The sequence below is a fragment of the Lagenorhynchus albirostris genome, chromosome 20 (assembly GCF_949774975.1).
Source record: "Lagenorhynchus albirostris chromosome 20, mLagAlb1.1, whole genome shotgun sequence".
Lineage (NCBI taxonomy): Eukaryota > Metazoa > Chordata > Mammalia > Artiodactyla > Delphinidae > Lagenorhynchus > Lagenorhynchus albirostris.
In genome coordinates this window covers 34,028,284-34,055,910 of record NC_083114.1, presented here as the reverse complement: position 1 = coordinate 34,055,910, position 27,627 = coordinate 34,028,284, and the positions used below count along the sequence as shown (strand labels likewise).

Genomic DNA, 27,627 nt, shown 5'->3' with positions numbered 1-27,627 from the left:
CTAGACAGTAATGGTGCATGCTTATAAAAGTGGACAAAGTGTATAAAATAAGAAAAGGTGGAATTTAGAGGGAAACCATTGCCACAAACCAGGTAAAATCTGGAGGATATAATGTATAGAAATATGTGGCCACTGGCATTATATGTAGGGCTTCTTGCCAAAAAGACTGAAAATCTAGGAAATTTTTCTACAGATAGATAAGCAAGGAAATGAAGTAAAACAAAGCCGTGGCTGGGACAAGCAGCTCCCCTATAAAAGCAAGGAGCAACCTGCTAACACCCAGTGGTTTCCCAGGAGCGTGCAATAGAGAAGAGCTAATAGAAACTTCTACCAAGTCCCATCCAGTTTCTGGGGGCTTCCCTGGTGGCGCAGTGGTTAAGAATCCACCTGCCAATGCAGGGGACACGTGTTCAAGCCTTGGTCCGGGAAGATCCCACATGCCGGAGAGCAACTAAGCCCATGTGCCACAACTACTGAGCCTGCACTCCAGAGCCCATGTGCACAATGACTGAAGCCCACATGCCTAGAGCCCGTGCTCCGCAACAAGAGAAGCCACCGCAATGAGAAGCCTGTGCACCGCAACGAAGAGCAGCCCCCACTGGCCACAACTAGAGAAAGCCTGCGCGCAGCAACGAAGACTCAGTGCAGCCAAAAATAAATATGTTTTTAAAGTTTATAAAAAAACAAAAAAAGTTTCTTTGATGGAGGACTCACTGCTTTGGTGCCCTCCAGTTCCCAAGAGACAACTGAAAACTGTACCTTTTATTAGAGTGTACACTGTGCTGTTTTCTACTGTTCCAACACTGTGAATGAGGTTAATACCTGCCCATCTGCAAGGATGGGCAGTGCTGACATGATTCAAGTGGGATGTCTGATTTAAGGAGCATTCATAATTATCACAGGAGCCGTATTTTAATAGCTGTTGGAGAGCATCTTTCTTCCCTCATCCACACACATACACACACGCACACCCTGAAATTCTTATCAGTAAAAATTCCAATATGTTAAGCAGATATATTTATTAAAAATAATGCTAATATAGTCCTGGGGCACACTGATTCCAACAGAGTGTTTGCAGATTTTCCATTATAATTAACAGCTAAATAATAAAGGCTTGTTTTTTAACTTACAGAGTCACTAAATAATAGGAGGAAAGGAAAGAGGGCTGATCCAGTAGAGACTGACACTGGTATCAATGTTCCCTAAGCATTTGTTTGGTCGGCAGCCTTGGGCAAAGCTTGTATCTAAAGGGTTAATCGGGGCCCAAAGTGATTTTTTGCACTGAGCTCCTCCCATGATGCCAAAAGGCATGGGATTGAGAATAGAGCAGAACCAGTTTATTAAACTGTTCAAATTGTTAAAAAGGATTAAAAGCCAGTTAAAGATTTTCATAAACACTATTCCAAAATGTTAGTTTTAAAAATGTCAGTAGTCATGTAAGCATTCCCCTTACGTTCCTCCCCTCCCTCCTTTCTCTCTTAAGATAGACATGAACACCCAGTGTAAAAAACACTTCAGGGAGAACCAAAAGTCAACCATTTGGAAAGAAAGGTGAAGAGGGGAGCAGACGCGTGCAGCAGATGCTGGTACTGCTCAAGGGGCTGCTGATGCAGGCTTTGGTGACCTATATCCCCCAGTAAGGCATCAGGTGTCGGGACTCCTTCTCGTAAACGTCTGGAACTATGCCATAAGGTGTCTGTACCATTTTAACTGTCGACTTCCCAAAGAGCTGGCGCTCGTAGTCTATCAGCTGCCTCCAGAAGCCCACGTTGGGCCTGATGACGGGCCTCCGGGCTTTCACCCAGGTGTACGCCTCCAGCAGGCACACGTTGTGGTATTTCATCAGGTATGCGATGCAGAGCGTGGCCGAGCGGCTGACCCCTGCAGCACAGTGCACCAAGGTGGCCCCGTGTTTCCTGCTCACGCTGTGGATCTTGTCAGCCACGGTGTCAAAGTAGAGTCCAATGGGGGCATGAGGCATGTCAGCCAGAGGCACTTTAACATATTCAAACTGGGGCCAGTTGAAATTGGGGATCTCGATGGTAGCATTAACAATGCAGGTGATGCCACGAGCCTGGAGGAGGTGCCGGTTGGAGGCTATACTGCCTCTGCCCAGGAAGAGCGAGGAAGTGATTTGAGCAATGCCTCCTATGTCTCCCTCAGAAATCATCCGAGGGGCCATGAGAGTCCGTGGTAGCGTGCTGTGACCTCTGGAGCTCATGAAGACGCCAGCAGTCACACTTGCATCATTGGAAGTAAGACCAGAGTGTTTTGTTTTCCTCCACCAAGGAACTGGAAATTACAGTCACTTTCCTGCAAAATACAGGTATATATCAGTACTTTAGATGCTACTGATTCATCACAGCCTTCTGCAGTGTTTGTGGAATGGGAAGGTAAAAGGATTAGAAATGCTTATTTTCTATAATAGTGTGTGCTTTCCAGGACGTAGACAAATCATTTTCATCGATTAACAGTTAGGAAAAGTAGTCTAAGATGCCAATATGCAAAACCAATGTAAAAGTCAGCACTCTGGTGATTTTTTTTTTTTTAAAGGCACTAAATAGAAAGTCATCCTATTTTAGGAAAAGTTAAAGACAGAAAGAAGCCCAACTACTCCCTGAACAACAACCTTGCAGGGTCTTGCTCTTATTGAAGGGAGTGGTGTTCCCTGGTAATCAGGAAGAAATCAGAACTTGTGATCCTTTCTGTGGCCATGTTCTTTCATATACTTCTCTTGCCTACCTCCACATCCATGATGGCCATATTCTCCTAAACCTAAATCTAGACATAGAGATCGTACATAGATTATACTTACAAAGTATAAAAACGATATCGCTTTAGGTAATACATCCAATGCGTGGCCTTTGCAGACTAAAGAGATACTGAATTGGATCAGTTACAGAAAAGCCAGGACATATGGTCACCTTAGCCCTTTATAATTTAAAAAACAGCTAACTATCATATTTGTGACATTTGAATACCTGTGCTATGTCATTTCCGTGGAAACAATCCTAGGCAATTTGAAGGCCATGGTCTCAAAAATTCATTCGTCTAAGTTAATGAGCATTTTAGCTGACCTGACCCCGGGTGTGGCTAAATTACTTCACCTTCCTCAGCCAATTCTAAGCTCCAAGATGTATCCCACTGGCTTAAGATGTATTGGAATTAAAATTTAACATTTGAACATCTATATTCTTTCATTAGTACAGTAGTTATTGTAAAAGACATTCAATATTATATAATCTCTATGTAGTCTTTCATACCACTTTATAGTCTGTGCCCTCTGAGAAGTGTGCTTATCCCCACCCAGGGTACCGTAGGGATGCCCACGGTGATTTCAGTTAGACAGGAACATCCCCGGTTCCACAGACTGGTGATGCTGGGACTACTCACTTGAGGAGTCTGATTACTCTGGCGTCCTGCGTCTGCAAAGTCCTAAGTGAGTGAGTGCTGATGAGAGTGGATACAACTCAGATCTGCAGAAAGACAAAGAGGCAAGAATATGGTCAATCAGGAAGTTCAAAAGAATTCCTCCTGGGTTTTGTTTGTTTGTTTACGGTACGCGGGCCTCTCACTGCTGCGGCGCACAAGCTCCTGACGCGCAGGCTCAGCGGCCATGGCTCACGGGCCCAGCCAATCCACGGCACGCGGGATCCTCCCGGACCGGGGCACGAACCCGCATCCCGTGCATCGGCAGGCGGACTCTCAACCACTGCGCCACCAGGCAAGCCCTCCTCCTGGGTTTTTACTACGAAATTGGGTTTGACTGGAATAAATCTAGGAAGTGGAAAGCATGTTAAATATATCTCCACGTGCCTTTAAAGAATGTGCCAGTAAGAAACACCAACCCAAGTCTCAGACTTCTGTTAATGACACACAACCCACGGTGTGAAAAATATTAAGTGCTGTTTTGGCCACAACCAAGATGAATTTGAGAGGAGATTCAGAGACTACAACATGCTGAAATGTAAGGCTCTGCTCACGGGGCCAGCAAGAGATGCAGAGCAAGCTGGACTCTCTTCCCTGTGCCCACAGTCCACCTGGCAGTGTGGGACTGTTTGCAGCATGCTAGATGCTACAGTGGGTGCACAGCCAGCCAGCTTTGTGAAGAGCCGTGCTGCGGAGGTGGCTGCAGCTCTGAACGTCAGCTACCGGAGGCGCTGGTGGTGGACAGCAATTTGAAATTGCTTTCATTTTGTATTCTCTTCCAGGTTGGCCCTCTTATTTACTCATTTATGTAACGATATGAACACCAATCAGTATCATTAAAAATGTGTTCCTTCCCCAGTGGCATGCAAATCAATGAAGTTAGAACACACCCTCACAAAACATAACTCAAAATGGCTTAAAGACTTAAATATAAGACATGACACCATAAAACTCCTAGAAGAGAACACAGGCAAAAACATTCTCTGACATAAATTGTACCGCTGTTCTCTTAGGTCAGGCTCCCAAGGCAACAGAAATCAAACAAAACCATAAACAAAACGACAACCTACAGACTGGGAGGAAATATTTGCCAATGATGCCACTGACAAGGGCCTAATTTCCAGTATATACAAACGGCTTATACGACTCAACAGCAAAAACACAACACAATTGAAAAATGGGCAGAAGACCTAAATAGACTGCTCCAAAGAAATACGGACGGCCCATAAGCACGTGGAAAGATGCACAACATCGCTAATCATTACAGAAATACAAATCAAAACTACAATGAGGTACCACCTCACACCAGTCAGAATGGCCATCATCAAAAAGTCTACAAACAATAAATGCTGGAGAGGGTGTGGAGAAAAGGGAATCCTCTTCCACTGCTGGTGGGAATGTAAACTGGTGCAGCCACTGTGGAGAACAGTGTGGAGGTTCCTCAAAAAACTGGAAATAGAGTTGCCATATGACCCTGCAATCCCACTCCTGGGCATATACCCAGACAAAACTATAATTTGAAAAGATACATGTACCCCTATGTTCATAGCAGCACTATTTACAATAGCCAAGACATGGAAACAGTCTAAATGTCTATCGACAGATGAATGCATAAAGATGCGATACATATATACAGTGGAATACTACTCAGCCATAAAAAAAGAATGAAGTAATGCTATTTGCAGCAACGTGGATGGACCTAGAGATTCTCATTCTAAGCGAAGTCAGAAAGAGAAAGACAAATACCATATGATATCACTTATATGTGGAATCTAAAATACAACACAAATGAGCATATCTACAAAACAGACTTACAGACATAGAGAAAAGACTTGTGGTTGCCAAACAGGGGTGGAGGGGAAGGATTGGGAGTTGGGGATTAGCAGATGCAAAGTACTATATACAGGATGGATAAACAATGAGTTCCTACTGTGTAGCACAGGGAGCTATATTCAATATCCTGTGATAAACCATAATGGAAAAGAATATATATAATTGAAAAAAGAAGTGTTCCTCCCCCGTATGTCCCTCTGCCTTTCCCACGTAACCACTGCACTTAAATTTTCATTTTTTTACAGCTCTGTTGAGACACAGCTGACATACAATTTGATGTACAACTTGATGAGGTTTAACATATGTATACACTCAAGACACCATGACCTCAAAATGATAAACATATCCGTCACCCCCAGAATTTCCTCATGCTCCTTTATAATTCATCCCTCCCTCACCCTCTAGCCCCATTCCCAAGCAACCACTGATCTGCTGTCACTACAGTTTACATTTTCTAGACTTTTATACAATGGAATCATACAATGTAGGGTTTTTCTGTTTGGTCTGGCTTTTCACTCAGCATAATTATTGTCACATTCATCCACGAAGCTGTGTCTATCAACAGGTCATTCCTTTTTACTGCTGACTAGTATTCCATTGTGCAGATACAACATGGTTTATCTCTTCACCTATTGATGGAAATGGGTTGTTTCTAGTTTTAGACTAGTGCAAGTAAAGTTGATGTAAACACTCATGTGTAAGTGTGCATATATGCCTTCCTTTCTCTTAAATACCTAGGAGTGGAAGGGCTGAGCCCTATGACGTGCATATTTAACATTTTTAAATAGTTTTTAAAAAATAGTTATAGCTTGCAACCTAAGAGGCAGGCTTCTAATTAAACACACATATAAGGGTCTACTGTAATCCTCTCCAGAGACCTCACAGGGCAGGCACTGTCTTTGTGCTATCCCTCTGCTGTGTTCCAGAGCACCAGTGTTTCTCAGAGAGTAGCTTCTATGTGTGTCTGGTGCCCTGGCTTTTGTGGCTGCCACCCAGGGGACACCTCTTGATCACCCAGCTCTGGGGGCAAACACAGTTCTTGGCTGGCTACCAACCCTGGGGCACAACACAGCCAGCCAACTGAAACACACCCTCAGTCTTTCTGTGAAAGAGGCCTATTTGCTTTTCCTGGAGCTTCAGCCTAAGGGGCCAGCTTCTGCTTTGGCACACTCTGGGGACAGAAGCCAGTGGATGCCATCTGTGTGTTCACCCTCTGCCTCACTCCAAGTCTCTGGTATCTTCCAGAAAGGAACTTGTATACTCATCTGGTATCCTGATTTTTGTCACTGCTGCCCAAGGGACACCTCTAGATCACCTGGCTCTGGCAGACAGTGGGACTTACTGCTAGTCATCCCACAAGACTGTATATTTACATACTTTAAAAGCTGGTGACTGAGACCCTTCCCTATAGAATACTGACAAGTCTGGACCCACCTGCAACTACTGGAAGCCACTAAAAATAAAATAGTCTGGACCATCACAAAGGTTTGAGAGACAACCAAGATTAAGGCAGGGCTGAATGGTAAGATTCATCTCCTACACAAGGTCACTCCTCCAAGACTGGGAGAGGTGGCTCTTTTATCTAATGCACAGAAACCAACAGGGAGAGTCTAAAATTAAGATGAAAAAGTAGAGGAATATGCTCCAAATGAAAGAACAAGATAAAACCTCAGAAAAAGTCGTTAATGAAATGGAGATAAGTGATTGACCTGTTAAAAAGAGTTCAAAATCATGGTCATAAAGATGCTCACTTAACTCGAGAAAAGAATGGATGAACACAGAACTTCAACAAAGAGACAGAAAATATAAGGAAGTATGAAAAAAGTCACAGAGCTGAAAAATACACTAGAGGGGTTCAACAGCAGAGTAGATGACAGCATAAAAAGGATCAGTGAACCTGAACACAGGGCAGTAAAACTCAAACCACTGAAGCAGTAAAAAGAAAAGAATGAAAAAAGTGAAGATTGCTTAAGAGACTTATGGGATAACATCAAGCAAACCAACATTTACATTATAGGGGTCTGAAAGAGAAGAGAGAGAGAAAAGGGATAAAAAAGTCCCTGACCTAAGGAAGAAAACAGACATCCAGATCCAGGAAGCCCAGAGAGTTCCAAATAAACCAAACCCCAAAGATACCCACACCAAGACACATTATAATTAAACTGTTCAAAGTAAAAACACAAGAGAATTTTAAAAGCCAGAAGAATACAACTAGTTACGTACAAGAGAACCCCCATAAGACTATCAGCAAGTTTTTCAGCAGAAACTTTGCAGGTCAGAAGGGAGTGGCATGATATATTCAAGGTGTTGAAAGAAAAAACTTCCAGACAAAAATACCAGCAAAGTTGTCATTCAGAATTTAGAGTTTTCCAGACAAGCAAAAGTTAAACTGGCCTTACAAGAATGAACGCAACTTTTTAAAGCTGAAAATAAAGGCCACTAATTAGTAACAGGAAAACATATGGAAGCATAAGTCTCACTGATAGAGGTAACTATAGTACACTTTAGAAAAATATAATGTAAAGGTGGTATGGATTAATTACTCATACAGCTAGTATGGAGATTAAAAGATATAGTAGTAAAAATATAATAATTAAGGGATATACAAGATAAAATGGTGTAAAATGTGACATAAAAAACAAAAATGTGGGGGATGGAGGAGTAAAAATGTTGTGCTTTAGAATGAGTTTAAACGTAGACTGTTATAAGTTGTTATGTGTAAGCCTCATGGTAATCACAAAGCAAAAACCTATAGCAGATTCACAAAAGATCTAAGAAGAGAAGAATCTAAGCATACCACAAAAAATCATCAAACCACAAAGTAGCAGAGCAAGAGAAGAAAGGGACAGAGGAATTACAAAACATCCAGAAAACAACCAAATGGCAGTCAATAATTACTTTAAATGTAAATGGACTAAATTCTGCAATCAAAAGACAGAAAGGGCCTGAATGGATTAAAAAAAAAAAAAAGACATGCTGCCTACCTCAGATGTAAGGATACACACACTCACTTCAGATGTAAGGACACACACAGACTGAAAATGAAAGGATGGAAAAAGATATTCCATGCAAATGAAAACCAAAAGAAAGCTGGGGTAGCTATAATTAGACAAAATAGACTTTAAAATAAAGAGACAAGGGCATTACATGATGATAAATGGGGTCAATCCAACAAGAGGATATAACAGTTGTAAATATTTATGCATCCGACATAGAAGCATCTAAATATATAAAGCAATATTGGGACTTCCCTGGAGGTCCAGTGGTTAAGACTCTGTGCTCTCAGGGCAGGGGGCATGGGTTTGATCCCTGGTCAGGGAACTAGGTTCCCACATGCTAAGATCCTGCATGCTGCACCACACAGCCAAAATTTTAAAAAAGTAAATTAATTAAAGCAATACTAACAGACCTCAAGGGAGAAACAGACAACAGTACAATAATATGGGACTTTAATACCCCATTTTCATCAATGCATAGACCATCCAGACAGAATATCAGTAAGGACACATCAGCTTTAAACTACACATTAGACCGGGTAGACTTAACGTATATATACAGAACACTTCATCCAAAAGCAAGAGAATACACATTCTTCTCAAGTGCACATGGAACAATCTCTAGGACATATATTAGGCCACAAAACAAGCCTTAATAAACTTAAGAAGATTGAAATCACATCAAGCATCTTTTCGAACCACAACAGTCTGAAGCTAGAAATCAATACAAGAAGAAAACTGGAAAATTCACAAATAAGTGGAGATTAAACAACATGTTACTGAACAACCAATGGGTCAGAAAAGAAATCAAAAGAGAAATCAAAAAAATACCTGAGACAAATGAAATTGGAAATACAGCATACCAAAACTTATGGGATACAAGAAAAGCACTTCTAAGAGGGCAGTTCATAATGATAAATGCCTACACATCAAGAAACAAGGAAGATCTCAAATAAAGAACCTAACTTTAGGGACTTCCCTGGTAGCACAGTGGTTAAGAATCTGCCTGCCAATACAGGGGATACGGGTTCGACCCCTTGTCTGAGAAGATCCCACATGCCGTGGAGCAACTAAGCCTGTGTGCCACAACTACTGAGCCTGCACTCTACAGCCCTCGAGCCACAACTACTGAGCCCACACTCCACAACTACTGAAGCCCGTGCACCTAGAGCCCGTGCTCTGCAACGAGAAACCACCACAATGAGAAACCCACACACAACGAAGAGTAGCCCCCGCTCACCGCAACTAGAGAAAGCCCACACACAGCAATGAAGACCCAACGCAGCCAAAAATAAATTCTTTTTTTTAAAAAAAGAACATAACTTTACACTTCAAGGAACTAGAAAAAGAACAAACAAAAACCCAAGTCAGTAAAAGGAAGGAAATAACAAAGATCAGAAGGAAAATAGAGACTAAAAAGACAACACTATAGAAAAGATCAATGAAACTAAGCGAAACTCTTTGAAAAGATAAAATTGGCAAACCTTTAGCTAGACTCAAAAAAAAAAAAAAAGACAAGAGGACTCAAAATCAGAAGTGAAGGAAGAAATTTTTACAACTGATACTACAGAAATACGAAGGATCATAAGAGACTACTATTAACAATTATACACCAAGGCTGAATCATGAAGAAAATATGAAGACCAATAACTAGGAAGAACATTGACTCCATAATCAAAAACCCCTCAACAAACAAAAGTACAGGACACAGTCAGCTTTTCTGGTGAATTCAACCAAACATTTAAATAATACATACTAGGGACTTCCCTGGTGGTCCAGTGGTTAAGACTCTGTGCTCCCAAGGCAGGGGGCCTGGGTTCAATCCCTGGTCTAGAACTAGATCCCGTATTCCTCAGCTAAGAGCCTACACAACGAAGATCCCATGTGCTGCAACTAAGACCCAGCACAGCCAAATAAATTTTTTAAAAAAAGAAAATACATACCAATCCTTAAACTCTTCCAAAACACAGAAGAGGAGCAAACACTTCCAAACTCATCCTACAAGGCCAGCATTACATTACTACCAAAACCAGACAAGGGCACCACAAGAAAAAAAATTACAGGCCAATATCTCTGATAAACATAATGGAAAAATACTCAACAAAATAGCAGCAAACTAAATTCAACAATATACTAAAAGGATCATACACCATGATCTGGTGGAATTTATCCCATGGATGCAAGGATGGTACAACATCTGCAAATTAATCAGTGTGGTACACCACACTAAGAAAAGGATAAAAATCACACGATCATCTCAATAGGTACAGAAAAAGCATCTGACAAAATACAACATCCCTTTATGATAAAAACTCTTAACAAAGCAGGTATAGAGAGAACATACCTCAACATAATAAAGGCCATATATGACAAGTCCACAGCTAACAACATATTGAGTGATGAAAAGCTGAAAGCTTTTCCTCTAAGATCAGGAAAGAGACTGGGATGCCCCTTCCTGCCAGTTTGATTCAACATGGTATTAGAAGTCCTAGCCAGAGCAATTAGGCAAGAAAAAGAAATAAAAAGCATTCAGATCAGAAAGGAAGAAGTAAAACTGTCACTATTTGCAGATGACATATTATATATAGAAAACCCTAAAGACTGGACACACACAAAAAAAGTTAGAACTAATCAACGAGTTCAGTAAAGTAGTATACAAAATCAATATACAGAAATCGTTGCATTTCTATAGATTAATAGTGAACTATCAGAAAGAGAAATTAAGAAAACAATTCCATTTAAAACTGCATCAGGGGGCTTCCCTGGTGGCACAGTGGTTGAGAGTCCACCTGCCGATGCAGGGGACACGGGTTCGTGCCCCGGTCTCCGAAGATCCCACATGCCGCGGAGCAGCTAGGCCCATGAGCCATGGCCGTTGAGCCTGCACGCCCGGAGCCTGTGCTCCGCAATGGGAGTGGCCACAACAGTGAGAGGTCCGAGTACCACAAAAAAAAAAAAAAAAAAAAAAAAAAAAACTGCATCAGGAAAAATAAAATATTTAAGGAATAAATTTGACCAAGGAAGTGAAAGACCTGTATGCTGAAAACTGTAAGACATTTATAAAAGAAACTGAAGAACACACAAATAAATAGAAAGATATATTTGGTGCTCATGAACTGGATTAATATTGTTACAGTGTCCATAATACCCAAAGCAATCTACAGATTCTGTGCAATCCCTATAAAATTTCTATCAAAATTATCAAATGCCTATCAAATGGCATTTTCACAGAAATAAACAATCATAAAATTTGTATGGAAACAAAAAGTCCCTGAATAGCCAAAGCAATCTTGAGAAAAAAGAACAAAGCTGGGGGGCATCACACACCCTGATTTCAAACTATATTACAAAGCTATAGTAATCGAAACAGTATGACATCAGCATAAAAAAAGACACATAGATCAATGAAACGGAATAGAGCCCAGAAATAAACCCATGTATATATGGTCAATTAATTTACAACAAAGGAATCAAGAATATACAATGGGGAAAGGACAGCTTCTTCAATAAATGGTGTTGGGAAAACTGAACACCACAAAAGAATGAAACTGGACCACTATCTTATACCATACCAAAAAAACCTCAAAGTGTATTAAAGAGTTGACTGTTAAGACCTGAAACCATAAAACTCCTAGAATAAAACATAGGAGGTGATAAGCTCCTTCACACTGGTCTTGGTGGTGATTTTTTGGATTCGGCAACAAAAGCAAAAATAAAAATGTAGGACTAAATCAAACTAAAAAGCCTTTGCTTTTGTTTAGGAAACTAAACAAATGAAAAGACAACCTATGGAATGGGAGAAAATATTTGCAAATGATATGAACAATAGGGGTTAACATCCAAAATACATAAACAGTGTGTATAATTCAATAGCAAAAAAGAAACCCCAAACAATCTGATTTAAAAATGGGCAGAGGATCTGAATAGACATTTTCCCAAAGAAGAAATGCAGATGGTCAACAGGTACATGAAAAGGTATTCAACATCACTAATCATCAGGGAAATGCAAATCAAAACCACAATGAGATATCACTTCACTCACACCTGTTATAATGGCTATTATTGAAAAGACAAGAAATAAAAAGTGTTAGCAAGGATGTGGAGAAAAAGGAACCCTTGTGCACTGTTTATGGGAATGTAAATTGGTGCAGCCACTACAGAAAACAGTATGGAGAGTCCTTGAAAAGTTAAAAATAGAATTACCATATGATCTAGCAATTCCATTTCTGGGTATTTATCCAACAAAAACACTAACTCGAGAAGATATATGCATCCCCATGTTCACTGCCAAGACACGGAAACAACCTAAGTGTCCATGGATGGATGAATGGATAAAGAAAATTTGGTATATATACACACCATGGAATATTAATCAGCCATAAAAAAGAAGGAAATCTTGCCACTTACAACAACACAGATCTTGAGGGCACTATGCTAAGTGAAGTAAGTCAGAGAAAGACAAATACTGTATAGCATCAGTTATACATGGAATCTTTAAAAAAAAAAAAAAGCTCATAGATATAAAGAACAGATTGTTGGCTGTCAGAGGTGGGGACTAAATGGGTGAACAAGGTTAAAAGATACAAACTTCCAGTTATAAAATAAGTCATGGGAATGTGATGTACAGCATGGTGACTATAGTTAATACTGTACTACATATTTGAAAGTTGCTAAGAGAGCAACTTAATCTTAAAAGTTCTCATCACAGGAAAAAAATTCTGTTAACTATGTATGGTGACAGACGTTAACTAGACTTACCATGATGATCATTTTGCAATATACACAAATATTGAATCATTATGTTGTGCACCTGAAACTGACACAATGTTCTATATCAATTATACCTCAATTTAAAAAATGAAAATAATTCCAGCTTTATACTGCAGTGGTTCTCACACTTGGCCTGCATCAGAATCACCTGGAGGGCTTGTTAAAACAGATTGCTATGCCCCGCCCCCAGAGTTTCTGGTTTAGTAGTTCTGGAGATGGGCTCTAGAGCTGCCACTTATTTCCCACGTGATGCTGATGCTGCTGGTCAGAGGACACACTTTGAGAACCGCTGCAGAGGTGGATGCTGTGGTGTGCCACCCAGATTCCCCTTCAAGACTGAGGCACTCAGAATGCAGGTGCCGACGGATCACAAGTCTCTCCCCAGAAACCGCCCGTGCCTGAAGGGAGCTGCCTTGCCCAAGCTTACCACCCCCCTCGTTTGGGGACCACACCTGCTGACCAATGATACAGAGGTACACAGACGTATATAGGTGAAACTGCATCATGAAGACGAACAAGGAAGTAGTCGCATAAGGAAATGCATGCGGATGTGAGGGTCAGATATGCATGGAAACAGGCAGAACTTTAAAAGAACAGCCTGTCCTGCAGCAGAGCACATTCTCATGCCACTTCCAAGTCTTTCCCTGGCAGAATCCTAAGGGTTTAAAAAGCAAAGTCACCGTGGTAATAAACACACAAAGTTAGGCTTTTGAACTGCTGGTGATAACTCCATCCTCAATGTGGAAGATGCTAATCAAATTTCCAACCAGGTTATCTAGTTACTGTCTAATTAAGAGGGACTCAGTCTCGTGGTCTCCCAAATAATTATACTTTTGGGAAAACCACTTGCCCTCCTGAGGCATGTGTCCCAGGCTCACTGGCCTTTTCAGCAGAAAGGTCTTCATCAAGGGCCATGGGTAAGTGATGGGTGGGCTGAAAGCCTAGCTTACTCAGTTAACTCCCATTCGTCAGGCAGTGATAGGGTACTTGGTGCTGCAGGGAAAAGAAGGCAGATTGTGAGTCCTCAGGGCAGAATCCAAGTGAGACAGACATGATGCTCCCTCCCTGCTGCTGCTAGTCAGTCTCGTGCCAAAAACCTGTTTAAAATGCCAAAGCTGAGTCCAAGGTTTAGAAAAACAACTTCTGCCAGAGAGCACTCAGAGGGCACAGATGCTCCTCTGACCAACACTCCCGACCCCTTTTACAGATCGAAAAATACAAGGTTCAGAAAGGGTGAGATGATTTCAACTTGCAGAAGATAAGTCACAGGGCCAAGAGAAGATCCAAGGTGTCTGGATCCCTTGCTCAAGCCCACACACAGCTTCTCTGTGCCTGTGCGGGGGTGGCTGCGGCCTCACTACCTGCCCTACAGGACTCCCACCCCACCAGCACCTTCAGTGCACGAGGGGCCTTAGATCTGCCTAAGCAGGACATGTTCAAATGCTACACACAGAGAAGAATGACCCCAAATGGGCTGCCCCAGTTTCTCCTATTGCCCAGAAGAGGGAAATACTGCCACAGACAGGTACACCTTTCAGGACCCAGCACGCTCTCCTGATAGCAGGGGGACCTCAGCAAGGAGCAGTCCCAGAGCAGGCACAACAGGAAGCCCTAGTTTGCTTCATTTCTAAGATTAGCAGATTCTGATCATAATGAAAAAAAGAAAACATGCATATTACATCACAGGTGTGTCAAAATCAACTTAGTGAATGTGTACAGGAAAACGGAGAAGGATATCTATTAGGAGAGTAAAAGACTGACCATGTTTGAGGGATCAATGATTGCAAGATGCCTTCTGAGTGACAGCACCACTCCCATTGCAGCACACTGGTCTCTGGGACAAGGATGACCAGAGAGAACACCAAGGAGTGTCCATGTCGCTGTCCATGGTGTTCAACTCAGCCCTCCCAAGTTGCTCTGGCAGCTGCATTTACTTCTTGGAGGGAAAAATGCTTTCCTGGCCAGGGGAATGGGGGTGGGGTGAGGTGAAAGACAAAAAAGAGGAGGTGTCCTAAACCAACCCCAGAGGTGTTTTTGTTGTTGTTGTTTAACAAGTTATAAGAAATGTCAGGGATGGTGCTGGTCTCTTTGAATAACGAACATCAAAGTGCTAAATGCTAAGTAAAATGCAGAATTAGTGTCTACCCAGTGGGCCTGTAATCTCAATAATGCATTAAGCTATTAACAACAGCCCGCTCCCTGCACTGGCGAGCTGCTGGAATGTGGCACCAGCGTCTATACCGGCAGCAGACGCACAATCGCTACCTGGTGTCACAGCCTATTCAGAGCACCCGTCCCACTGCCACAGAAGCTTTTTTTTTTTTTTAATCACAAAAATCACTAGAATCAGGAGTTAAAGAACTGAAATTCTATCTACTGCTTTTTCTCCTCATGTTGAATAAGCAGAAAAATGGACACAGTGGTGCTAGAGATGACCATGTAAACTGATCTAAGATATTTTTAGCTTTACGGATTTCAGAGGTTTGCAGTATATACTGGAGGCCTACATTGTTTTTATTTTTTAATACATGAAAAGCCTATGTAATCACATTTTCTTTTTCCATTGAAGTAAATGTTTATCTAGTTCTTTCAAAAAAAAAAAACTCTTAAAGTCACCCTTTTTAAAAGAGAGGTGGGCTTCCCTGGTGGCGCAGTGGTTAAGAATCTGCCTGCCAATGCAGGGGACACGGGTTCAGCCCTGGTCCACAACTATTGAGCCTGCGCTCTGGAGCCTGCGAGCCACAACTACTGAGCCCGCGTGCCACAACTACTGAAGCCCACACACCTAGAGCCCATGCTCCACAAGACACCACAATGAGACGCCTGCGCACCGCAACGGAGAGTAGCCCCCCACTCGCCACAACTAGAGAAAGCCCACACACAGCAACAAAGACCCAATGCAGCCAAAAATAAATTCATTTAAAAAATAATAATAAAAATTTTAAAATAAAAGAGACATTTTAGCCTACATTGTTGTAAATAAATACTACTTTTCTCATTACATTTCGTTATTAAATTAGAAATGTGTTCCACTGGGGAAAGAAGTTAAAATACTCTTAAAAATAAAAATCACAGTGTGGCAAAATTCAAGGGAAAAAACTTTCTGACAAAACATTAAGAATAGGGACGTCCCAGGCTTCCCTGGTGGCGCAGTGGTTGAGAGTCCGCCTGCCGATGCAGGAGATACGGGTTCGTGCCCCAGTCCAGGAAGATCCCACATGCCGTGGAGCAACTAGGCCCGTGAGCCATGGCCGCTGAGCCTGCGCATCCGGAGCCTGTGCTCCGCAACGGAAGAGTCCACAACAGTGAGAGGCCCACGTACCGCAAAAAAAAAAAAAAAAAAAAGAATAGGGACGTCCCTTGTGGTGCAGTGGTTAAGAATCTGCCTGCCAACGCAAGGGACACGAGTTCGAGCCCTGGTCCAAGAAGATCCCACATACCGCGGAGCAACTAAGCCCATGCACCACAACTACTGAGCCTGCGCTCTAGAGCCCGCGAGCCACAACTACTGAGCCCACGTGCCACAACAACTGAAGTCCGCACGCCTAGAACCCTTGCTCCACAACAAGAGAAGCCACCGCAATGAGAAGCCTGCACCCCACAATGAAGAGTAGCCCCCTCTCCCCGCAACTAGAGAAAGCCTGCACGCAGCAACGAAGACCCAATGCAGCCAAAAATAAGTAAATTTATATTAAAAAAATTAAGAATAAAATTCAAATACTGAGTTATATTCATGTTAAAATAAAATGAAATAAAAGATATTCACAAATTGTTCTCACTTAATCTGGAAAGCTTTAGCAATTTGCTGAAACACCTCAACATCTTACATTTGGAGAAGGGGTTGTTTTTGCTTTTCCCACCATATAATTTAACTGATAAGATGGCTGGGAAGAGGATAAATACACATAATACACATAGAACTAAAGAATCTGAGAATCACCATTTTAGTTTGGCCACCGATATTGCCCCAGTGTGTAGCTGTAGAGCAACTGCCCGTGTAGTCGTGACCTGGCTGACATCTTGATATCCTCATGTGGACCACTAGCCCATGAACTGAGCCTAACAAAGGCTGATCATTTTAAGACACTAGCCAGCTGCTGGATGGAGAATATACCACAGTCCAAAGGAGGACACAGGCAGTCCACTTGATGAGAGCAAGGAAAAAAAGCATGCTAATAGTGACAGAGATGCACATTCTTTAGAAGTTTAGTTCCATACGATAAATTCATAGATTCTCATGTTGGAAACAGAGTAAGTAGAGAGAAGAGACTATAAATAACTATCTATAAAAGGTGAACATATGCATTTATTTGGGTATCAGGGGGCAATCTGTTTACATTTGGAATTGAGTTTTTTAGTCTGGTCCTCATCCACCTTGGTGTTTAAGTTACTTGTCACTCATTCACACAACAGTACTTACTGAGTTCATGCCACGTGTTCAACACTATTCTAAGTGCTGTTGGGGACTGTGGCAGAATGTATTGGCGAAAAATGGCCATAACAATACCCTGCACCCCCCATGACCTTCTTACAACGTGACCAACTCAACCAAAAGAGAACAGTAGAAACGACGCTTCAGAGGCTAGATCATAAACATGTCAAACACCTCTCCCTAGTCTCTTGAGACTTGCTCTTGGAACCCAGCTGCCATGCTGTGAGGCAGCCCAAAGAAGCCGGGCAGAGTCACCATGTGGAGAGGTCATATGTGGGTGTTACAGCCAGCAGCCCAGCGGAGATCCCAGCTGACAGCCAGGATCAACTACTAAATATGTGAGTCAAGACACTTCAGTGATTCTAGCTCCCAGCCATTAAGTCACCCCCAGACACTGTGGAGCAAAGACAAGTTGTCCCCACTACATGAGGTTCAAATTCTTGACCTACAGGAATCTGTGAGCAAACACAGATTCCTGTAGGTCAAGAATAAAAATGATTTTTATACCACTGAGTTTTGGAATGGTGTGCTATGCAGCAACAGACACTAGAACAGGGATATAAAGTAACAGAAGACATCACCCTGTGCTAGGATTTTATCATCTTCAAGAGACGACACAAGATACACATATAAAACAGATGAGGACTTCCCTGGTGGTACAGTGGTTAAGAACCCGCCTGCCAATGCAGGGGACACGGGTTCAAGCCCTGGTCCTGGAAGATCCCACATGCCGTGGAGCAACTAAGCCCATGCGCCATAACTGCTGGGCCTGTGCTCTAGAGCCCACGAGCCACAACTACTGAGCCCGCGTGCCACAACTACTGAAGCCCGCATGCCTAGAGCCCGCGCTCTTCAACAAAGAGAAGCCACCGCAATGAGAAGCCCGTGAACCACAACAAAGAGTAGACCCCGCTCGCCGCAACTAGAGAAAGCCCGCGCACAGCAACGAAGACCCAATGCAGCCAAAAATAAATAAATAAATATTTTTTAAAATGAATAAAACAGATGAATAACAATTAGAGATAGACTAACAATAAGCGAATCAAATGAGTGGTGCAAACAGCAGGTGCTGCAGTAATGCAGAGAAGGCACAGGGTTAAGACAAAGTAAAACAGTCAGTGGTGCTGAAAACCTGGGTGGTTTGTTTCTTGGGGAAATGTCTCATAGATTACACTATCATGCTTTTTCTCCAATCCATTTAAAACATGCTGCCATTCTTGCCTTGCAAGAGCCTCCTTATTTTGGGGATTCCAAATGAAGAACACCAGCCCTTTTCTATAGCCCCTCACTACTCACAAAGTGTGGTCCAAGGCCCAGCAGCATCAACCTGGAGCTTGAATGAAATGCAGAATCTCAGGCCCCATCCCAGACCTCCAGAATCAGACGCCACCGCTTAACAAGATCCCAGGTGATTTGTTTACACATTAAAGGGTGAGAGACACAGCTCACATTAATCTGCCTCGGTCTGTCCTACTGGACTTGCTGAAGCCAACTCGAGCGCCTGTTTTGTTTAAGCCACACGAGCACGCTCAGCCTCTCACAGATCAGCGTCATTCTGCTGTCATGGTTCCCAGATGAGGAATCAGAGGTAAATGGAGGTTAAGAGGCTTTTCCAGACTCTACACAGAAAATGAGTAACCCCACTGGGACCAGAACCCCTTCTCCATGAGTTGTCCATTTGTTGATTAGTCATACAATCTGACCACAACAGATCAACTGATCTAAAGACTACCAAAATGTACACTTCACTGGGGAAGAAAATAAAAACCGAAGAGACAGAAATTAAGGAACATAAATTTAGTCTGTACTTTATCTATAATCTGGATATTCATCTAAAAAATCCTAAACTGCTAAGTGGTATGAGATGGTCTTTGGGTGTGAAAAGTCTGATCATCCTGAACCCAGAAAATGCTTACAAGATTCCACAATCACTTTTAAGCTTGTTTGGTGACAACTGGAAACCAATTTGTGCCACAGCCTATACAAATCATACTTTTAAATCTTCAAAGAGTAAGTGGTAAAAATTAAACATGAATCACAGACTCCTGGCTAAGTGGTGAACTTTGATTTGTACAGGTCAGAACATCTAGACCCAGAGTACTTAAAAAAATCACGTCAGCAATTAAACCCATGGCACATATAAGTTTGCGTCAAAATTGGGAAAGTCACTACTGCCCTCTGAAAAGCAGAATCATGAAATCTCAGGACCTTTCATAAAGAAGATCTCAGTCCTTAGAAGCTCATTATTACTTTAAGGGAGACAAAAACGAATTTATAAATTAGAATAAAGTTCACAGGACTAAGACCTCAATGGTGAACAGTTGAGCACTCTTTGAGCATCTAACCGTTTGATGTCTCACTAGATATATCAACGTTTTTAAAATTCAAGCAGTGAGCCTCAACCTTCTCCCTGCAGGGACTCTATATCATACCTCTGGCCGCTTCCACATTTTTGGTGCTTTCACACCAAATTAACTTCATTTGTAAACTACTGATGAATTAACTTCCCATTTTTCTTTATAAACCAAAGGCATCTGTAATCATCTATGAGAGTTTCTGAGCAGAACAAGATAACCAGGTAAGTCTCCTGCATTAGCTGGATGCTGCATACCCTTATCCTTGCTGAGGGACAGCAGCCTCCCGAATTTTGAGGGCAACTGGGTGTATCTGAGCCTCCCTGGAGCAAAGGAAGGAATCAAGTTTTTAGCTAAATAGGAGTCAAAGAACATGGCATCCTGAAGTTATTCCCTTGGCTTTAATTGTCTCCTAAAGAAATAGTCTTATAGAAAGAGATAATACACATAGTTCTTTGTAGATTATACTACTAATTACTAGTCATATGCTAAACGAGAATGCAATGGTCTCTGAACCTCATTCTACTCTTGGTCAAATCAGGGGCCGACAAACTATGGCAGGCAGGCCATGTCTGCTTGGCCACCTGTTTCTGTACAGCCCATGAGAGAAGAATGGTTTATACATTTTTAAATGGTTAAAAGAGAATTCAAAAGAAGAACACTGTTTCATGGCACATAAAAATTGTATGAGATTAAAATTTCAGTGTTCATAAATGAAGTTTTACTGGAGCACAGCCGTGCTCATTTGTTACATATTAACTGTGGCATTTTCATGCTACAAAGGCAAGCTTAAAAAGGCAAGTTAAATAGTTGCAACAGAAACTGTGGACTTCCCTGGTGGCGCAGTGGTTAAGAATCCGCCTGGCGATGCAGGAGACACGGGTTCGAGCCCTGGTCTGGGAAGATCCCACATGCCGTGGAGCAACTAAGCCCGTGCGCCACAACTACTAAGCCTGGGCTCTAGAGCCCACGAGCCACAACTACTGAGCCCGCGTGCCACAACTACTGAAGCCCCCACGCCTAGAGCCTGTGCTCCCAACGGGAAGCCACCACAATGAGAAGCCCGCGCACCACAACGAAGAGTAGCTCCCGCTCACTGCAACCAGAGTAAAGCCCGCGTGCAGCAATGAAGACCCAATGCAGCCAAAAATAAAATAAGTTAAAAAACAAAAAAACTGTATGGCCCACAAGCCTAAAATATTTACTACCTGACCCTTCACAGAAAAACATTTGCCAACCACTAGTTGAAATTATGTTATAAAGCCATCATAGTATATGGCAAAGGAATATTTTTCCAAGTGGTTCTAAGGACCCTGCATGAGAATCCTGCATGAGAATCACTGGGCTGCTGATCGGAAGGCTCTGTGGCTCTATCTGCCACATCACTGTTTACTAGTTAACAGAAGCAACGCCCTCTTGTTCAAGAGTCTTCTCCTGTGGCTCTGCAAACTCAAAGACCTAAGGAGTCAAAAAGGCCTGCCATGCTCCACCGATGCTGAAACTGTTCTGGGACAAGGCACCAGTAAGCCCAGCAGTTGCATATAAATTTCAGAAGGGCCTTTTTGTTCACTGAGACCTCCAGATGGCAGGGGAAAGCTGACCAAACTGGATAGGAGGTTACTCTCTGTCAGGGTAAAAGCAAGAATGGGAAGTGCTGAGGTGAGCGGGGAGGGCCATGGGCTGCACGTAACAGGACACGGCCGTAACCTTGGCACCAGGGCTCCCCGCTCTTCCCCACAACAGGTGGAAAACAAAGCTCCTCTGTAAATTACAGCCTTTAGAAAAGGATACCACGAAACACAAAATTTCTCCCCCCATCACTCAGATTAAGAGGTTCTGACACTACTTTTCATCCTCCTACTATGGGTATGTTTTCTTAAAAACTTCTAATTTATACATATGTAGTTTTTAAAATTATGGTTATTTTAGAGAATCTGAAAAAAAAAACCCTTTAGTATATGAGTAAAAAAGTATTCATGATTTGTAAAGACTGAAAATAGAGCAATTTAGCCATTTCCCAAGATGCCTTACAGAAGAAATTTAAAGGAATTACAAATCTCACGTTCTTTGGACTACTGTTCTTCTATCAGCCCTCCAACTAAGAAAAAGATCTACTTAAGGGTGGGGTTTTTTTTCAGATGCTAATTTATCTTATTATTCAGAGATAATTTCATGATGACAGTTGAAAGGTGTTTTCTAAACGTACAGAATTGTATTTCTGCCCTTAGGATAGAAAGAGACTGTTAGCAGATAACACCAGGCACAGTAGATGCTCAACAAACACCTGAACTTAATAATTTAATAACTGTCCTGACCTGACCTTCCCATCCCTCCCTATCCTCTCTCCCTTCCTCTTTCTCTTTCCCTCCCTCCCTCTCTCTCTCTCTCACACACACCCCAGCTTTAAATCCAGCTAGCAACACCAAACACAGGCAATTAAAGTTACCCTGGCAACTGTCTACTCAGAAAGCAGGAACTCTCTATCAAACCCGGTACTACCTCTACTGTCGAGTATAAAGGAAGACTTGGAGAAAAGGACACTTCAAAGATTGTAAAAGAAGCATTTATTCCTGTAGCAAAGAAGCTGTGGTTCCTTTGGAATTGCCAAGGAATTCCTGTGCTGGTGCCTCTAAGGGATCTGCATGTGTACACAATCATGTGAGTACCGGTCCTTAGAGGGTATTTTCACAAGTACTGGCCTGGGTTCCTGCACACATCACACACTAAAGCCAGCACTGCTGGCCTGCACATTCAGAGCTGGGCACAAGGCAAGTATTCTCCAGCACAATGCAAATCACCACATCAAGGCATCTGGTGGCCCAAGAGGTAAAATTCTTCCAAAATCTTTAAAACTTCCAGGTACTAGACATTTTAATTTTTAATACTTCATTTTGCATATTTAAATTTCTCTATAACTACACATCTGTTTAAAAAAACAAAATCAATGGAAGGATTCTATTGGGTACCTGTCAGCCACATAGAGTGGAAAACCATCTCTGGCTTTCGGTGGTATGTAGTCCAAACCATACAAACTTAAGTGTATAAAAATACAGTGGCACATGAAGGGCCAGGGATCAAGCCACCTAGGTGAAATTTATTCATTCATTCAAGAAATAGCCAGACAGGGCTTCCCTGGTGGTGCAGTGGTTGAGAGTTTGCCTGCCGACGCAGGGGACACGGGTTCGTGCCCCAGTCCGGGAGGATCCCACATGCCGCAGAGCGGCTGGGCCCGTGAGCCATGGCCGCTGAGCCTGCGCGTCCGGAGCCTGTGCTCCACAACGGGAGAGGCCACAGCAGTGACAGGCCCGCGTACCACCAAAAAAAAAAAAAAGAAGGAATAGCCAGACATGTTGTGGTTAAACAGCAAGTACAGTGGATTATAAGTTCAAGGCTGACACCACTGGAGGAATTGGTACAACCGCTTTGGAAAATAGGCATCAGCTAGTAAAGCTGAGGATATGCACATCTATGACCAGCAGTATTCATAACTGCCCTGGGCCAGAAACAACCCAGATGTCCATCAACAGCGGAAGACAAATAGATAACCTGTGGTATATGCATACAAATATGAACTAATTACAGTTACAGGTAACAACATGGATAAATCTTAAAAACCATAAATGCTGTAAGAATTTGAACCAAAAAATTATATATGTGTGTATATACATATATGTATAAATACCCACACTTACATACATATACAGATATATGATGTTGACCCCCCCCAAAATGGATTTACAAGAATACCTACATTAATTCCATTTGCATAAAAGTGAAAAACAGGCAAAATGAAACTATATTGTTTAGGGTTAGTATTTAGGTGATAAAGCCTGTAGAAAAGAAAGGAAATGACTTTCACAAAAATGAAGCTATTTACTGGCTGGGTTACCTCTGGGGTAAGGAGAGAGGTGGTCATTGGGAAAGAGTGGAAAGAGGGTACTTCTTAACCTGCAAGATGGTTACAGCTGTTTTCTTTAAAATAATTAAGTTATCCATTTATGTTTTATACCCTTTTCTGTGTGTTATAATTCACAATAAAAAAGTTAAATAAATACAATGTTGGTTTCCAGTAATTCAGAACCCTTACAATTCTGGCCTATCTGGGGAAAGAACACTTCCTCTCTGAATATCATTACTGGCCTGTCAGCTTCATGAGGCAAGGACCTTATTTGCCTTCTACCCCAGTAGTCAGCACTGAACCTTTCGCATGGCAAAAGTCTCAATAAATGTCTATCTATAAACACTTTTTTTTCGGCTGGGCTGCACGGCTTGTGGGATCTTAGTTTCCCAACAAGGGATCGAACCGAACCCAAGCCCTCGGCAGCGCAGAGTCCTAACCACTGGACCACCAGAAACCCATACACTCTTGATGTGAATTTTGTTTTAACCCACCTCTCTTCTGAAATTACTGATTTGAACTGTGCCCACATTAACATTTCCCTTTCTGTCTTCACCCCAGTCAGGCTTTCATAAATAACTAAAGCTACCATCTTAAATATTCGCTCTGTAAGTTTATACTTAGGTGCTGTTGCTTTAGCAACTCTCCCTGCTTTCCACTCCCTTTTATGCCTCCTCACAAACAAAGAAAAGACGAATACAGTAGATTTTTGTTTTTAATGGGGGAAGTTTTTATTTGCAACCAAGAGTAACGCCAAGGTTCTTAATGATTTAACTGTTTTGAAGTTAAGAAGGGGTCATTTCTGCATTGCCTGGAGAAATACTACCATGCTATCAGGGTTAATACAACTTTACGACCAGCTGTATTTAAAACACATGCTATCTGTTCTAGACAGAAACCCAGTCTCTATAAACAGGATTGGTTAATTTTATAATAATCTATTTCAATTTAAAAAGTCACTCAGGAAAAAAATAAGCTAGAGGTTTTCAGACTATGCAAACCAGAAAAAAAAATCACTTTGTGCAAACAGACATTTATGAAAATGCTTAGAAAAGTCTAAAAGAATACACACAGACCAATAAAGATACACGCAGCAGTTACTTTTGGGACAGATGCTCAAAAGAAGGTTTTAATCTTATCTGTAAAGTTTTAATATTTTTCCAAACAGAGAATGATTAATTCTTGGTATTGGGAAAAAGTATTTGTAATCCACCTCGCCTTAAAATAAAATCCCAATTGCTAAAGAACCTACCAAACACAGTTCCTTCCCTAAGGAGCAACATTTTAAAATGCTAAAGTTTTAAAGGATTTCCTGTACTTACACACCTGGCCAATTTTTTTATGGTAAGAATATAGATTTATACCATTATATTAAAGAATATTACACAAATCATACCTGCATTCAACCAATGTGAGAGATTTCAGCTAAGAACACAGCATAGATACGTTGGACACTAACGTTAAAAAGCCTTCGAATGAAGTAAACTGTCTCCCATTTTATGGGGGAAAGCCAAAAATATCAAGCATCTACCTCTCCTCCCCCAAGCGTCAGAAGATGAGTCAGAGCTGGAGGCAGGAGTAGGGCCCATGTGTCAAGCCGCCTGTGCAGGGCTCCTTCCTTCCTCCACCAGGCAACCCTCTGCTCCCACCCACGTCGGGGTCCCTGCCTCAGCCTGTCCCTGATGTGAATTCTCAGGTGCCTCTGGTGAAGATGAGGCAGTTATTCATTCTGGGGGCTCCTCCTTCCCTGCATTTCTAAAGGAAACCTGAGAATGGGGGCCTTTAAGAGTCCACAACAAGTTAACAGTCACCAAATGCAGCTCAAGGAAGTGGAGCTTCCAGATACACTCACACAACTTTGCAAAGAATACAGCACCTTTGTTCCCCTCATTTTAAAGACTAGGAAACACGCAGAGAGCAGCTGTGACTTGTTCAGTATCACTTAACTTTGTGACAGAGCTGAGTCCCAAGCGTGGAGCTGCTGGCAGCCCCATCCCGTGACTTTTAACTGATCTGTACAGTCTCAGGGAGTACGTTCCAACATTCCATGACATTTCTGAGTGGCCTCATGGACTAGGAATTCCAGGAACTCTGGTCCATATTCCTTTCAGATGAGTAAAGAATCGGGACTTGTCGTTTTGCCTCCGTTTTCAAATCCGTAAAATGGGACGTAATGCTTTCTACTTACCTCTCTCTTAAAACTACATTGAACAGCTAGTTAACACGTGCTAAACGCCCTGAGGCCTTGCTGGATGAAAAGCACAAGGCACTTAAAAAAAAAAAAAATCCCTACACAGTAGAACTGCATTTTTAAGTCACTCCTCCTTCCCTTGCCTCTGGGATGCCCAGTTACCATAACACTGGCTGGCACCACTGGAAACATCCACCTAAATAAAATATCGTTATACAATCCACTTAAGGCAACTACATACAGCATGCAACTCCTCTCGCACACAAACAACGACTCAACTTCGCTGTGGAGCAAGGGTACTTAGGAGAAATAAAAAGACATGTTAGCACTGTGCTCACCAATCCACCACCGTAGAGAAATACTCAAGTTGAATACTTGGCATTGCTGAAAGTCAAGTTGCTTCTACCAACGCACCAGAAACCTTTGGAAGACGCAAAAAGCCGCCGACGCTCCCGTGGCTCGGAGCGGGCGAATGGTGGCGACGGGGTGAGGAGGCAGAGAGGCCATGGCTGGACCGCAGAGCAGAGGGGTCAGGGAGGGGGAGGGGAACAGAAAGGATGCTCGCGAAGGAACCAGAGGGCTGGGACCCCGGCCCAGGCGTCGCCGCAGTGGGGAAGCAGCCGGGGTGGCGGGGCGGGGGGCGGGGAATGCGCGCCGAGAGCCGGCGAGGCAGGGTCGGGCGGTGAGGAGGGGGCGCTGCGTTGGGCGCCGGGCCTCTCCTCTCCCCGCCGCCCAAAGGATGCGAGAACCGCCCGAGAGCAGGTGGGGGACGCCGGCACAAAGTTTCCAGAGACCACGTTCGCGCAGGCCCTCGGCCATCCGGTCCGGCCAGGGCCCCGGGGCCCGGTCGGCGCCAAGTCCCGCCCGCCCGCTGCCCCCTGCCCTAGCCCGCGGGCCCCATACCGGCTCGCCCGGGCTCGCAGCTGACGCTCTTCCCTCCTGCGCTGCTCCCGGCTTCTGCCGGTTATCCGCCGCGCGCACGCCCCTCCTTCTCCCCTCCGCCCGCGCCCGGGGCGGGCCGCGCGCACGCTCCCTGCGCCCCACCGCCCTCTCCCCAGGCGGGGCGGGCGCTCCGGGCGGGGGCGGGGCCTCGGCGCTAGAGGCAAGCTGCGCGTAGCGGGGCGAGCCGGGGGGCACGCGCGGAGCTGCGGACGGCGCGCGTGCGCATTGTGCCCTCCGCCGCCGAGCGGGGAGTCCGGGGCGCGACCCCGGCTCGCACCGCCCCAGCTGCAGCGGCAGACCTCTGCTCAGGGGGCTCTTGTTGTGTCCTCATCTGTGTCTCAACATACGCCCCCGCTCCTTCCCCACTTCAGCGTCTACCTACAAACTGGGTTTGGGCGTGGGTGCAGGGATGATGAACTAGGGTACTTTCTGGATGTGAGAGGGTTAAAGGCAAGAAAACAATACAAATGTAAAGGGTGTGAAGAGTGCAATTAGTGACTAATCTCCGCCTCTCCCCCCACCCCACCACCACCTTCGGTCCTGCAAGGGAGAGCCCAGGAGCTGGGACCAAAGAGTGAAGGGGAAATAAATCTCATGGCAACTGTTGGATGAATTTTGCTTGGGCAGGTATGGGCAGTTTCTAACGACTGTGGGAAGCTGTGTTGTCTGAGACTCAGAAGTAGCTATAGATATGGCCATCTTCTGCCTGCCCCGAGACCATCATAAACCACAGGTGCCACCTGAGTTTCAAAACACCAGGTCCACAGCCCATGCCTCCAAGG

The 27,627-nt window shown here is 43.3% G+C and overlaps 1 protein-coding gene across 1 annotated transcript; it reads right to left on the bottom strand.

The window, feature by feature from the left end:
• Positions 1 to 1,002: 1,002 nt before the first annotated feature.
• On the bottom strand, positions 1,003 to 26,941 carry DUSP14 (dual specificity phosphatase 14). Its single transcript, XM_060133232.1, has 3 exons — positions 26,807 to 26,941; positions 3,394 to 3,476; positions 1,003 to 2,313 (listed from the first exon to the last, which is right to left on the bottom strand). The coding sequence occupies exon 3, from the start codon at positions 2,219 to 2,221 to the stop codon at positions 1,625 to 1,627; it is 597 nt and encodes a 198-aa protein (XP_059989215.1). The 5' UTR covers positions 2,222 to 2,313; positions 3,394 to 3,476; positions 26,807 to 26,941; the 3' UTR covers positions 1,003 to 1,624.
• Between the last annotated feature and the right edge of the window lie 686 nt (positions 26,942 to 27,627).